At 41.3% G+C, this 15,114-nt stretch overlaps 2 protein-coding genes across 3 annotated transcripts; one reads left to right on the top strand and one right to left on the bottom strand.

Annotated features, from left to right (window-relative positions):
- Positions 1-1,253: 1,253 nt before the first annotated feature.
- LOC119886999 (potassium channel subfamily K member 15-like) lies at positions 1,254-8,466 on the bottom strand. Its single transcript, XM_038698022.1, has 2 exons — positions 7,918-8,466; positions 1,254-2,815 (listed from the first exon to the last, which is right to left on the bottom strand). The coding sequence occupies exons 1-2, from the start codon at positions 8,198-8,200 to the stop codon at positions 1,863-1,865; spliced, it is 1,236 nt and encodes a 411-aa protein (XP_038553950.1). The 5' UTR covers positions 8,201-8,466; the 3' UTR covers positions 1,254-1,862.
- A 3,308-nt stretch (positions 8,467-11,774) lies between these two features.
- Positions 11,775-14,919, top strand: LOC119886173 (opioid growth factor receptor-like). 2 transcript variants are annotated; one of them, XM_038696733.1, is made up of 8 exons: positions 11,775-12,185; positions 12,445-12,507; positions 12,628-12,666; positions 12,775-12,829; positions 13,053-13,131; positions 13,214-13,280; positions 13,363-13,511; positions 13,614-14,919. In XM_038696733.1, the coding sequence occupies exons 1-8, from the start codon at positions 11,844-11,846 to the stop codon at positions 13,912-13,914; spliced, it is 1,095 nt and encodes a 364-aa protein (XP_038552661.1). In that variant the 5' UTR covers positions 11,775-11,843; the 3' UTR covers positions 13,915-14,919. The 2 variants fall into 2 exon arrangements, with proteins under 2 accessions (XP_038552661.1, XP_038552659.1); XM_038696731.1 differs by having other exon boundaries at positions 11,776-12,185; positions 12,442-12,507.
- Positions 14,920-15,114: the final 195 nt, after the last annotated feature.

The raw sequence follows: 15,114 nt of genomic DNA on the forward strand, positions 1-15,114 counted from the left end.
AATATGCTGCTCTCAACACTGTGTCACCCTGCTGAGTAAAAGTAGAATTAGAAGAAAAAAAGATAAATGTGAGACTGCAAGGAAGAAGACTGTTAAGATATGTGTTTTACAGATGTGAGATTAAACTATGACCACCAAAAATAACTGGACCGTTGCTCAGTGGTCCTCAATCCAGATGAAAGTTAATTTTGCTTCTGGGGGGATAGTGGACAGGCACAGAATCCAAGTTGCTTGAAGTCCAGTGTGAAGTTTCCACAGTCAGTGATGATTTGGGATGCCATGTCATCTGCTGGTGTTGATCCACTGTGTTTTCTCAAGTCCAGAGTCAATGCAACGTGTACCAGGTGATTTTAGAGCACTTCATGCTTCTATCTGCTGACAAGCTTTATGGAGATGCGGATTTTATTTTTCCAGCAGGACTTGGCACCTGCCCACAGGACCAGAACCACTAGGTACTGGTTTGCTGACCATGGTGTTACTGTGCATGAATGGTAAGCTAACTTGCCTGACCTGAACCCCATAGAGAAACTATTGTGTACTGTCAAGAGAAAAGTGAGAGACACCTGACCAACAATACAGACGAACTAAAGGCCGCTATCAAAGCAACATAAGCTTCCATAACACCTCAGTAGCCACAGGCTGATTGTCTCCATGCCACACCACATTGATGTAGTAATTTGTGCAAGTACTGAGTGAATAAATTCAACCTTTTCACAACTTTTCAACTTTTCAGAAGGTCAATTTCTGTATAACAAATTCTTTTTTTCTAATATTCTAATATTTTGAGATATGGATTTTTGATTTCTATTATCTGTAAACATCAAGATTAAAACTAAAAAAGGCCTGATATATTTCACTTTATATGGAATGAATGTAGAATATATGATCTATGATATATTGGCTTAAATTACAGAAAAAGATGAACTTTTCCATGATATTCAAATTTTCAAAGATGCACCTGTACTGGGCCAGATTAAACACTAAACTACCAGTTGTGTAATGCAATTTATTGTTGCATTATAAAACTGCTTTCAAATGCTGAGTAGTACTCCTCGTGACATGTAAAGTAACATTTTCTGTGTAAAATAGGTAGAGTGGCCCTTAACATTAAATTCTTTATTTTCTACGTTAAACAAACAGAACATTTAAAAAGTGTGAAAAAAAGGCATGTTTTTCTTTTGTCTCGTGGTTGGTGGAACAATAGAAATTTGGGAGCTAACTACACATTAAGAAGGCAATTAAATAGTCATTTGGAGATTTTCCATTTTTTTAGTGCAACAGCTCATATTTCATTCATTGTTGTTGACACACTCATTCATCACATACGACGCAGCCTGGGATTCCCAGTTTGACCGGATGCTGTCTTCAGACAGTCACCACTCAGTGCTCCCTGTACGTGTCCGTCTCCACTTTTCCACTGCACTGAGGATGGAAACGTTACCTAGGGAACCAGCCAAAGCGACAGAGGGTATGTAGCTTATAGAAGACACTGATAATTAGTGACTGGAAATAAATGAAGGTCACAGGAGACAACACTGCAGAAAGTCTGAGACCTAAAATATGAACACAGATAATGAGGCACATGTTGCGTTTTCTGCTAGTTGATCACACACTTCCTGTAGATACCTTTTATATAACATACAGTATATTGGGATAATAATAGTGGAAAACATTAGTTTCTTATTTTTTGTACCTTTTTTGCAGTAATATTGATTGTAGAAAAATACATTATAAACTTTAAAGGATTCTTATAACATGTTGCATTTTAATTGACAGCCAGTAATGCTGCATTTTACCTGTTCTGTGGTGTGTACAAAAAGTCCAAAACAAAGGCCACTGAGACAAGTCAAAAGTGCAGAGAGTTAGAATGACTTCCTCCTGGTGTGAAGTTTGTTCTTTCCCAAACAGAGGGCTACGCTGCTTGGGGAGGCCTGTGACGACATAGTGCACGAGCTGCACAAGGCTTGGTCCACCCTGTAGGAGATGGAGTTGTAAAAGACGGGGTTACTATGGCCGCCTGCCTGGTCACAGTGAGGAGGAGAGGGGCTGTTGTAAATGTCCAGGCCACAGCACATGCAGGAGAACAAGACCCTGAATCTGCTGGGCTTCGAGTGCTCAGATAAAACAAGTCTGCGCTCCTCTAGGGGAGAGGAGAGGAGATTCAGACAGCTGGTGCCCCCCTCCATGGGAAGACTTAGGTTGTACAGGCTGCCGTGTCTTTCTTTGCTGACTTTATATCCAGCATCAGCAGTTTCTACTTCCGACAACTCTATGTCCCCCTGCTTGTCCTTAGGCTGCCTTCCATGCTCCTCTCCCCCTGCCTCCGGCCTCATGTCAGGCTCCTCAGTGCTTACAGTGAGAAACCTCAGGACCACCAGGTTAAGAAAAGCCCCAATGACTGTCAGCCCAACCAAAATGTACATGAAGCTAAATGCCACATAGGGGGGTCGTTTCTGGAGAGCATCTTTCTTCTGCAGGGCCACAAAATCTCCGAATCCAATGGTGGTGAGTGTGATAAAGCAGTAGTAATAGGCATTGAAGAAAGTCCAGTCCTCAAAGTGCGAGAAGGCTGCAGCTCCGATGCACAGGGTGCTCATGCATGAGAGCAAACCCACTAGGACCATGTTCCCCATGGACACCTGGGTCTTCCGTAAGCCCAGGCCCTGCTTGGCTCTGCACAGAAGGTAGCGGACAAAAGTGTTGATCCTCTCCCCCAGGCTCTGGAACATGACCAGCGTCAGAGGAATGCCCAAGACAGCGTAAAACATGCAGAAGGTCTTCCCAGCATCAGTGCGTGGAGCGGCATGGCCATAACCTACAAAGTCACAGTATATTGCCGGTCACACAATGTCAAGCACTGTTTAATGTCTATAAGGATTCACTTATTAAGATTACTACTGATAACACACTGAAAGGCTAAAATGCTTAGACCAAACACTGCAGAACCAAGTCAGGTCTCAAGTCTGTTTCTCAAACACTGCTTAAACCATAACACATTTTATCCAGCTGATTTAATAGCCTAGATTTACTAGCCTATGAGGTGGTAAGGGTGCAGTGTATAGACACATGGCTTTGGTGTGATAGACCCGGGTTCAATTCCCCACTGTGAGACACCAATGTGTCCCTGAGCAAGACACTACACCATTAGTTGCTCCAGAGGCGTGCGACCTGTGACATATCTATCAATTGTAAGTCACTTTAGATAAAACCGTCAGCTAAGTGAATAAATGTAATGTCCATATGAAGCTATTTCTGTGGTTAAACCTCCATGTATCAATATTTCTATTTTTATTTAATTACATGCATCTATATATTGTAAAACAGCTCATTGTGGCAAAAGCATGGCAAATGATCTTTGTGGTCAACACTGATTTATTCATCACGTCCTATTTGTGTTCACATACCCACAACTGCTTATCAGGCAAAATAAGGGAAAACACCTGAGTGGCTGGATCATGGGTGTGTAGGGCCTTTAAAAACTGGCCAGGATACATGAACATCTGAAGGATGAAGCAGAAAGAGACAACAAAGGAAAGCATATGGCTCATTAGCTAAGTTGTCATGTGGTCCTGATTCTGTCATATTTCTCGGGCTCTCATGGAATAAGAATGAATGAACTGCACATTTATTCAGGTATTTGAAAGGTTTGACAAACTGATACATGTTTCCATGTTTTATTTTCATTCTGATGTCTGTGCCAAATGAAATCGTTTAAATGGGCCTATTAAAGGCATATTTTCTCATAGCGTCATTTTCTGCCAAAGCAGGCGCCTGTTTTCTCCAATCTCTAAAAACCCACTGTACACTAACTGCTCAGCACCAAACATAAGCAGGCACAGTTAATGACTAGTTGGTGAACATAGTGTAGCAGTTAGCAGTTAAAGAGGCAGTTCTATTTTGTATGTGCTCCGCCCTCTAACAGGCTTCGCTTTTGGTTTAGCCTCACGAGGCCCCCCGTCTCATTCCTTGTGAAAATGTTGCACTTACCACCCAATCAGGGGCAAAAAGTTTTTCAGTCAATTTAAAATGTCTTTTTCCATGTCTTTTTCCAAGTTCTATGCCTCTTATGCCTCGCCTGCTGCCCCCACCTGTCCTGCTTTATCTGCCTGGGTTGCCCAGAGAGGAGCATGAATGGCGGCTGTAGTTCTCTGAGTCTGTTAGCTCCCTCCACGCTAGCCTGGTACCAGCAATCCCAGCCCAGACTCAAAATGGCAACGATAAAATTATGGCAGGGGGGCTGGTCTCCAGTTGGACTCGTCCTAAGCCTGCTATAGTGATCACTTCTTCATGGGGAGGGAAACCCCTGAGATCTGCATTGACAGCTAATGAGTGTTTTGTGGCTCACTGGACTATCCCCACCAGCCTTGCAGCTCCTAAGGAATATGGCTACCAAAACATCACTACAACAGTGTGGTCTTTCAGACGAGACATCCAGCTGGTGATTATTTGTCCTTCACTGTTTGTACTCAGACCTGAGCAGGTAATGGTGCCAACAGGGAGGAAGAGAGCCCGCACACTCTGTATCTGATGAGCCCCTTTGTCTGTTCAGCAATTCGCTCACTGGATCTTTGATGTAATCCGCAGGAGTGTGAGGCAATGGATGACGCTCCTCCAGCAGACCTGAGGGCACATACCACGAGGGGCATCGCGTCCTCTACGGCAGTGCTTGTTGTACCATCTGGGGGGACCTTTATCTGGCGCAGACTGAGATGTCCCTTCATGGCCACCAGCACTGCTGGCGTCGTTGCAGCCTGGCTGAGAACATCAGGCATTAGGGGCTCGGCCGTGGGATTGCTGTCGCAATTTTAGGTCTGGCAGGGCTCAAATCAGGTTGGGTCGGGCCCAGCTGAGAGCGGTGCGCGTACAAAATAGAAGTAGCTGTTAACTGGATGTAACTCAAGTTCTATTAGTACTTCCAGACCCCTCAAACCACAAGCCCAGCTGGTGATTGTTGAGTTTCAAAGGGAGACCATGATGGCTAAAATCCACTGACTCCGGCTATGGCGCATTACAGCAGTGCCGCGGTTGCCGGTGCTAATCGCTGGCATTATAGTCAATGTTTATGAGTCCACCAGATGCTCCACAGTGAATAGGTAGCAGGTCTATTTTTGATGCAAGCCACATCAAGCAGCACAGGCAGGAAGTCAAACACAGAACGGCATAGAGAATCCGGTCAACTTTCAAAATAAAAACCCCTGTGGAGACTCCCGACAACAATAAACACGGTTAAAACAGACACAAAAAGAAATCATTTAACTACGTAGCCTACTTAATCATAGTAGAAGCACAAAAAGCAAACTTATTACCAAATCAACTAATCTAAACATGTCAGCAAAATCAGGCAGGCAAAATGCTCTGACTCTGAAATGCTCCTTGTGGGAAATGCAGCCTGAAGTTGACGGAACGAAACGGGGTCACAGAGAGCTGTGAAGAAGGTAGTAGAAGCAAGTAATAACAAGTAAATAATGTGAGGCAGGCTGCACACTCTGCTGCTGACACGCTTCTGAGACGCTTCCAGTGGACTTTGATGTTGGGCTATGGACGCATCAAAACTGTGGTGCAGTCAGTGGATTCCTGGCATTAGAGGACTCTGCACGTACTTGGTAGACAGAAACACAACAACAAATGAATGCTAATGTTAAACCATAACGGCTGGATGTGTAAGCAACTGTTTGCTAACAAGTTCCCCATATCAACTTCATTACATTTACATACATTACACAAACCTAGATAAGAACATAATAAGTGAGTAGCAAACAGTCACCTTCTTAAGAGCTCAAAGGTAGCTGTAAAATGGTTGTAGTTTTATCCATCCAGTTTTCATAGTGAAAAAAAGTATAGAAAAGTCTAAAGAATGTTCTCAAAATGCCTGCACTCCTCCAACACTATTATGAGACTAAAATTGTACCTGCAGAACTAGCACTAAATTTACTGACGGCAGGGAGATGCATTTTCCAAAATGTAAAGTGCATTTTCCATAAAATAGGACTATGCTCAATGTGTTCCAGCCATATTTTCATCTAAATATGGCTAAAAAGGCCTACATGAAATGGGCCTCCCATCTCAAATGTAGTAATAATAATAAGTTCATTGAGGGTCCAGTATGAAGCATATCCTACCACTGGAGGCTCACCTGTGTCAGAGCCAAGTGTGTTCTTGTGGGAAACTAGCCCTCATAACGGGAACTAGGTTAGTGCTGAGGCACTAGAAGTAAAAAAAAAAAAAAGTCAGCTTCAAAGAATGGAGAGAGGAGCTGGCTCGGATGTTTTCTTTTTGAGCAGCTTATCTACAAAGTTTAAGAGTGAAATATATTCAGGAATATCTGGGGTCCCTGTTTGGAAGTGATAGGTAGAGAGGATCACAATGACAGATGGTATTCATGTGTCCCATCCCTGTTGTCTGTGCATCATGTAATCGTTTGTGCTCAGTGGACATAACACGAGCTGTAATATTTTAGCAGCCTGTGTTACAAACTGTCAGTAGCAATGTGCATGGTCTTTTTAAATATTCTGTGTATTGTTTGAAAATTTGTAATGTATGTGCAAATACTGAAAAAGCAATAAAAAGGTTTAATCATTTAAAACAGGGTTCTTAATGTTTTAATCATTTCTACCCAATGTGAAATCTGGTCACATGAGAATTCATAACAACCACTGTGGATCCTTGTAGACTACCACCTATAGCCTAATGCTTTACATCAATGGATAGATTTTTGGTGGACTGTCCCTTTAAGTAATTTTATTTTTCACATTGCCAGTCATTACGTTGTCGATTATCGTTTACAAGGTGCTAATCAGTGGGAGCTCTTAAATGACAATGGCAAACTTCAGTTCCCATTTGCAAAATCACGAACGATGTGTATTGCAGTAGGGGAGAAAAAGAACAATATTTCTCCCCCACTGTAACAGACTATGTCTGATGACTCGCATGCATGTACAGTATGTGTATGAAAATGTATCTACAGAATAAACTTACTTAACAGTATACTTAAAAATATTACTAAAATGTACTAAATTAAAGAACATCTCTGTACATCCTCAGGTCTAACAAAAAAAGAGGTGTGTGTCTGTGTGTTAATGATGTATATTCCTAATCAGAGTCAAAGTCAGTGTTTGAAATGGTCCGGTACTCACCAGTACAAGCACTTCTATATTTTCCTTTTTGGCGTACTACTTTTTCTTGCACACCAGAATTTCTCACAAGCTGCCTGTACACTTCTCTGCCCTCTCGGAGTACAGAAAAGATTGTGTGCCGATACACACGCCAACATGTGAACAACTTGTGAATGGGAAGCACTGGTCACAGTGCTGACAAATGAATGCTGGTAACCCTGCAGTGCAGGCTTGGTGGGCCCAGACTGCAAAGGGCACTCTATAAAATATTAAAATCAAGAAAGTCCCTAGTTGTATGTGTTACAACCCAACCCACCCCAGTCAGCCAATGTTTAGCTAGCTGTATTAGCATAGTGGTTTGAAATTAGAAAGGAACAAATGCATCACATGTTGCCTAAGAAACTACATTTCAATCTAATATAATCTGGTCAAAAAAAATTTTTTTTTCTCTATATATTCTGAATGTACCTGTTTCCAGACTTGATAACCACCATGCCTGATCGGGGAGGAAGCAGGGAAATAGTGAAATGATCACATGACTCCTATCTTATCTTAGTGGAATTGGTGTTGTTAAAACTCCCCCATGTTACAACCATACCCGGTCTCCCCTACCTCACACGGCACCCCATCCCTATAAAATGTCCCAAAGTGGTTCCTGCAGCTTCAGGTCCTACTCCCACTTTGAACTGTTAAGAGCGCCTAAAGACACACTCACATGCAGTAATTCAGACATGCTGCTCGCCCTGTGTCTTTCAGGTATAAGACGCAGGTACGGGGAAATCTTTAAAGCATAGGCTATACTTGCCAATTGTGGTGATGACAGTGATGGCAAAATAAAAGGAGCCGGCGAACTTCCACTGCCTCCCGGCGCGGTGCGGCTCCGACTGAAGGACCACCCTCTCAATCTCCCTGTAGTCATCCTCGGCGAAGCCGTACTTTTTCTTCAGCTCGTTCAGCTTCTGCTCCAGCGCCCTTTTCTTTGAACTCTCACTGTCCGACTCCAGTGCGTCAAAGACGGCGGCTCCAATGAGCAGGTAGAAAACTATGGAGAGAATGAGGGAGAGGGTCCTGATGTTCTTCGTCTTCATCCTCAACTACGGAGTGCGCGCGGAGGGAGGGCGCTGCTGCTCAGAGGGACAGACGCACAGGGGACACTGGAGCCCACCATGGACACCATTCATCTGCAGCGAGTTGATGAGTTGAGGCCTGCTAGGATTACAGCATATAGGCCTGAATAGGTTGTGTTTTGGCACCGAAGCTCAGCAGCTGGCAGCACTTTGACTTCCCACAGGACACTAGGCTACTTACAAGTGCTCACGTGGCCTCATTGACTGTGCTTTAAAAGTATCAATCTTTAAATAGATTTTTTTTACAGGTGCACTTACTCACACCTGTGCTCTGTCTACAAATGTCAATTCATCAAAGTTCCCCCTCCACACATGCATGCAGGAGCAGGGTGATGTGACATCACAAGTTGTTTGGAAATCAATCAATGTTCAGTGTAGTATGATATGAAACTTCCAGTGCACAGACACTGCGAATGGACTTTTCATTAGAGTAGGAGACATCTTGAGTCAAACTTTTAAAATGAACAATGTTTGCATATTCAAAGATTCAGTTTTTTTCAAACGTGGGAGGAGTACAACTGACCCTAACCTATAGCCTAGGTAATTTAACTTTTTTGGTTTTGTTAGAAAAAAAAACATATCAGAAATTATTCAAACCAGAGTATTTTTTAATGTAAATCTAGATAACTAAATCAACAAGTATAATGCAGTTCATATTGCGTGTGTGTGTGTGTGTGTGTGTGTGCGTGCGTGTGTGTGTGCGTGCGTGCTTGCATGTGCATCTAAAAGGATCTTGGATATCCTTGATATTACACTTTTGGTATTCTGTCTTGGTCATCACAACACAAGGATCGTCAGTATTTCTGAATTCATGGAGAGTTTTACAAAAATCAATAAAGAAGGGAAAAATGATAATCACTGCAGGCTGGATTTGCCACAGCAAACTGCAAACTTTGTTAGACTGACTCTGCTAACTGTTAATCACTGATCCTGTGTTTGGAGAGGTTTGGCATAGTATGTCACAGAGAGCCTGTGTGTTGTGTCTGTTGCTGCCACAGAGAAGCACAGCGGAAACAGCTGCCCTTTCCAGCCTCTACTCTCTTGATTATTTTGCCCCGTGAAGCGTTCATGTGCGGAGTATTCACAATATGCTCGGCTAAAGTATCACTCTGAGCGATGAATCATTAGCTGGTGGCAGCCTTGACCTTTATCAAGCACACTTAGTCACCGAGTGATCCAGCAAGCCTCCGTCATTAACTAAGTCCAGCACAGAGTGAGTGAGAGAGAGATGATTTGCGTGTATTAGTGTAACTACACAGAGGCCTGGCTCATGGAGCCTCGCTGAAGTTTTCAGTGGCTTCTGCTGGGCCTTTCCTCAGTGTCATGCTAATTGGGTTCACAGCATAGCAACCAGAAAATAGGCTAACTGCTATAGCTCCATGCTGCAAGTTATTTCAGTTTCATATCCTGCATGAAGTTCCCATCTATTTCAGGAGGGCATTCCAATTTGTGGGGCCTATTCATGCACTAAACCAGGCCATAAAGAGCCTGCGATCTGTCATTAAAATCCACATTTATTGCCTCCATTCCATAGAGAACATATGGTTATCTCTACACTGTGTTTTTATCTTCCAGAGTACAGGACCTTATACCGCTTTAGTAAGCACAAATGAATCTATTGCAGAGCAGATGTTAACAGTGTACCATGCAGACAAGTCTTGATTTTCTCCACTGGCAGTGCGAGCAATTATCTCCTTGTGAAAGGAGTCCCTGAGAGATAATAGTCTCGCCGGAGTCTGCTCAATGAACGCACACAGTGCTTACATCAGTATTATTCAATTCCTTTTGTAAATTTCACTTCGTATGTACAAAACAAATACCCCACAGAAGAAGTTTCCAAAGTCACAAATGGGCACATCACTTCAGCAGTATATTGTGCAATCAAAGACAAGTGACATACGTTTTTGAATAAGGGATCATGTGGTTTAACAACTCTCCAGTCATAGTAATAATGGTGCATTATCTGATGTACTCATCTCATATCTCTGTGCCGTCCGGTTCATGCATCCCCTTATCTTCCACAGGAAGACATTAAGAGCAGGATGTTCACTGGCTCCAGGCGGGACACTCATATGTCCAAGTGCACTCCCCAGTAGAAAATGAGGAGGGGGAAATATATTGCAAACATGATGCTATCTTTACACTGATAACAGCAGGGGATGGCAGTGGAGACAAAGACAGTCGTTGTGGTAGGCATATAGTACAACAGCACATTTTAAAAACCCATTTAATAAAAAAATAAACTTTATATGAACTTGCAGGCAAATGTCTCTTTGGTGACAAGTCATCAACCTGTTTCCCTCTGTGACACAGGTTTGAACTTTGCAGCTTGAGTGAACAGCCCTTTGAGCCTTATTAGCCAAAAGGGCAGGGACGTGGTATTTAATTCCTCTACAGCGGTACCGTCAGGGAGAGGGTTCCTCATTGTGGTTGAGGCATCTGGTGTGAGGATGACTGCAGCAACAGAAAAAAAAGGTGTTTTTTTTATCATATGGGTCACTGTTTTCTCAAAGTAAATCTCAGCTGCCAACAGTCTTTGTGTTTTGAAAGACTCAATGTCTATTTGATGACACATAAAATAATGTTTTATAGTTTTTTTGTATCTTTGCCCTGCTTAACATAATATAAAGTAAAAAAATATAAAGTCAAATAAATACCTACAGTTGACAAATTTATTTTAATTTAATCAAATGTAAGTTTTACCCCAAACATACTAATCTAGCACTTTACTACTTCATCCAAAAACTATAAAAATCTTTCTCTAAGGCTCACCTTAATATAAATATACAAATTGCACACAATACAAAAACTATACCTTATTTTAAATGACAAAAAAATTAACAATCGACTTAGGTCAAAATGGCTTTGATCAAATAATAAAAAAAAAATTGTGATGAAACAGTATATTTTTAGTTCAGTAAGACTAGGGGCAGCATGTTGAGGAAAATTGTTTTTGACATTTGTTTTGTTTTTTGTTAGAATTACCGTGGGGGGTCGTCTTACCCTATGTTACCCTACAAGATCACAGAGTTAAAAATAAAAACCTGTCCATGTTTTGGCTACAGTTTTTCCCTCTGAATGTCTACCTCTGCTTTGTGGCCCACATTTTAGGGTAACAAAGGAGTTGGGCAAAAACAAAGCAAAGGATTTTTTTTTTACTTTAAAAAAATGTCTTGACAAAAAACTATTTTAATGGTAAACTGATTTATTATTTTGATATTGTTGATAATCTTGAAATGATGATTACCTATCTGGGGACTGAATGGATAATGTAACAGTTTTCACGCTGAACTATTAGCCCACCAGACCAGCCCAAATGGAGAAGGGGTCATCATCAATCTTTCAAACTTAACCCATGAGTGTTTCTGTTTGTTTCACTTAAGCCATAACACCATAACCATAGAAACTTTCTCTCAGATCATATTTCAGCAACATGGACCAGCTGACGTCTTATGGGTGTTGGTTTAAGTTTCTGTTCCCTGTAAAGACTGGAACGACAACTTCAGAGAAAGTGAAAGTGAAAGTGAAACACTTCATATGGGCTACAGTGACCGCAGACTAGGACTGTCAGTGCTGTATCGTGTTGTGTTGTGCGTAGCCTACGATGTCCTGGTTTATCTATTGCCGATGTTGGCCTGATTTCGAGGGGTTTTGGCACATACCGCGTTCCATATTGCGCTGGATTTGTCAAAAGTTACGGGAAAGATGTTCACTTTTAGTGAAAGTGTTCAGATTCTTAATGGGTCGCAGAGGCCGAGTTGACCCTGAAGGTGGCGAGCCTCCAGGAGGTAGGTTGCGTGACGAAGAGGATGATGACTTTGACAGCGAGGAGTATCGTGTTAAGTCGACAGATGAGTTGTTCTGTGGCTACGATTCAACCTGGGAGACTGAGGAGGATTCGGGGTACACATTCAACAACAGGAGGCGACCAGCAGCGTCCAGATATGTGAGTAAACCCAAGGCCTGCTGCAGGCCTAAAGCTGGTTTCACTTTAGGCCTGCATTGGAATGACGCAAAGATTTAGATTTTAGGTGTGCCTTTTGTTAATTTTATAGTGACTGTATTATATTATAATCTCAGTTGTAATATTTTAAACACTTTTTTGGTCAGGGTAACTTAATTGTCAAAATTGACTCGATTGTTTGTTTTTAGGCCCTCTACAATCACTAAATGCCTCTGATCTTTTATTTTCTGTGTACCAGAAGATCAAGTTCAGCAGATTTGAAAATGCTGCAAAAGACATGCAGAATTACAGGCATAACTACCCTGTAAGTTACACACACACACACACACATGCACAGATGTGCACATCCTGCACACCACAAACATACACTGTCCCAAGTTCAACCATTTAAACCATGCACACACTGTTCTAAATCTCCCCACAGTCCCAGACCAGACCAGATCGCTGGATAGGGCCAGTAAATGTAAGTACACACAATGATAGCGTGTTGAGATGATTTATTATGTGACGTGGTTATTACTTAATATTAAAACAATGTAATGTCTAAATGCAATTCTCTTCTGTCAAGTAGGATGATATGCCTAATTTGAATTTCTACCTCGGAAAGACGGCCTCTAAACCTGACGGTAGGCCTACAGGCACACTGTGTGAATGTCCATGGATAGAAATAAGATCAATATTGCAATTTAATTTATAAAATAAGTGTCACTGCATGAGAAAAAAAAAACATTTTTAGAGTCCTAAAGGAATAAAACAGGGGTTCTGGGTTTCACTATAGAACAGCAATGACTGGCAAAGTAAGAAAAAATATTCATTTTGTGTGGCATAAATATGTCATTCAACCACCAGGTGTCTACATCCACATTTTCCACAATGAATGGCATGGAAGGTATGAAGAACTGGAGTATGTACACACCTATATTCAGTGGTAAGCTATTCTATAATTACAGGTGTAATGTCAAATGTTCATTTCCTGTTTTTACAAATTGTGATAACATTTTCTCTCAAAGGTTATTCCCACTGAAAGAACCAGGGATGAACAGTGAGGCCAGTCCATTGACAAAAGAAGAAGTTGAGGTACAGCTGCTAAATGCTGCAAAGTTAACATTTCAAAAAAGGTGCTTCACATATTCTAACAGAAGTTCTGCCTTTGCTTCAGGGTTTTCTTCAAAACAGCACTGCAAAGGGAAATCTGTTGAAGTCCTACCAGCTCATGTTGGACTTCTATGGTATAGAGTTGTGCGATGAGAGAACAGGAAAAGTCCAAAGAGCACGTAACTGGAGAGACAGATTCAACAACCTTAACAGGTGATGTCTGTTTTTTAATCAAACATATTGTTCACTAAAAGTAACCGAACCCTCTAAGTAATCCTTCTTTCTTTTTTGCCTTTTTCACTGTGTCAATGACAGTCACACTCATAACAGCCTGCGCATCACCCGCATCCTGAAGTGCCAGGGAACCCTGGGGTACAGTCACTACCAAGCCCCCCTGGTCCAATTCTTCCTGGAGGAGACACTCGTCAAAGGGGAACTCCCAAATGTCAAGGACAGTGTTCTCAACTACTTTGTGTTTGCTGTCCTCGATAAGAAAGAACGCAGGCGTCTCATCAAGTTTGCCTATTTGAACTATGACCATAAAGATGAGTTTGTATGGTGCCCAAAGAAAATTCAGATGATGTGGTCAAAGGCTGCCAGTAGCAGGACAGAATAGAGTATTTTAGTCTGGACAATGAGGATGAAGCCAAAGACGAGACAAACAAATTCTATACTTGTTGTGAATTCAGTAACAGAAAATCACAATGTGTGATGTTGGTTGTCAATCAAACTGTGACTTTGGAATGTCACTGCCAATTAAACTTCACCAATAGATATCAAAATGTTTTTCCAATATTATTATTTTGTTTTCCAATAATTTTTGGAGCCGTTTCATGACCACCTGCAATGTAATGTAGTAATGTTATCGAAGGCACACTCAAAAATCCACCATATGCTGTCTGGTTTGGGTATACTTTATTTTGTTTCTATTCTACATTTCTATTGTACATACAGTACAGCACCTGCTAAGCATTATTAGTATGTAGTATGTCTGGTAACAGTGTTATGTAGTGGTGGTCACAAAATATTGATTTCATTTTTCTTCTGTTCACTCATTTTGCATTTTGTTAATTGATAAATCTAATCTATTAACATGTCTATTTTTGAAAGCATTCTTACTTTATAGCACTTTTCCACACTGCCTGACTAAAACGTTTGCACAGTACTGTACATATCATGCGAGTCTGCCAAATGAATGCAGATAAAATATCCAGCCCTGAAGAGAAACATCACAGCAGGTAGAAGCAGCAAAGACAGAGTGATGAGTTATCTGGTTATGCAGAGGCAGATACTCCAGATAGTAGCCTACACATGATCTTTACAGAGCATCAGTGAATATTCCCCAGTAGTTCATGCAGTGGTTTACTGTACGTCACACACGGAATCATTTTTTGAAAATGCTTTTTTTTCTCTTTAGTATTAGTTTGGTTTCCAGTTTCCAGGTTTTATTTTTATTCTTTCACTTGACAAAAATGTGCAGTATTCTGAACGGGACAAATATGTTTTTACCAGAAAATGTGCAATTGTAATTTAAGTGCTTAAGGTGTGGGTAAGTAGGACAAATTAAGAACTTTAAGAATTGCTGTTTGGCTGTGGTTAATAAAGCAGAAACTGTTCCTAATTTTCATTGTCTAAAATATTAAGTATATATTACTATTATCGTATTCACCATGTGCACATCCTGTTTTAAATCTAAATGCATTTATTCCTATTACGGTGATTATGCACATCAATCTGATTACATTCACATAACAGTTTTGTACGGATTATGGCGAGAATAATGTCAAATAGTAGTTTCACTTTACTTTGGGACCAA

This window comes from Micropterus salmoides, unplaced genomic scaffold, assembly GCF_014851395.1.
Source record: "Micropterus salmoides isolate LMB-PRFRI ecotype aquatic unplaced genomic scaffold, ASM1485139v1 Ms_hic_scaffold_4, whole genome shotgun sequence".
NCBI classification, from domain to species: Eukaryota; Metazoa; Chordata; class Actinopteri; order Centrarchiformes; family Centrarchidae; genus Micropterus; species Micropterus salmoides.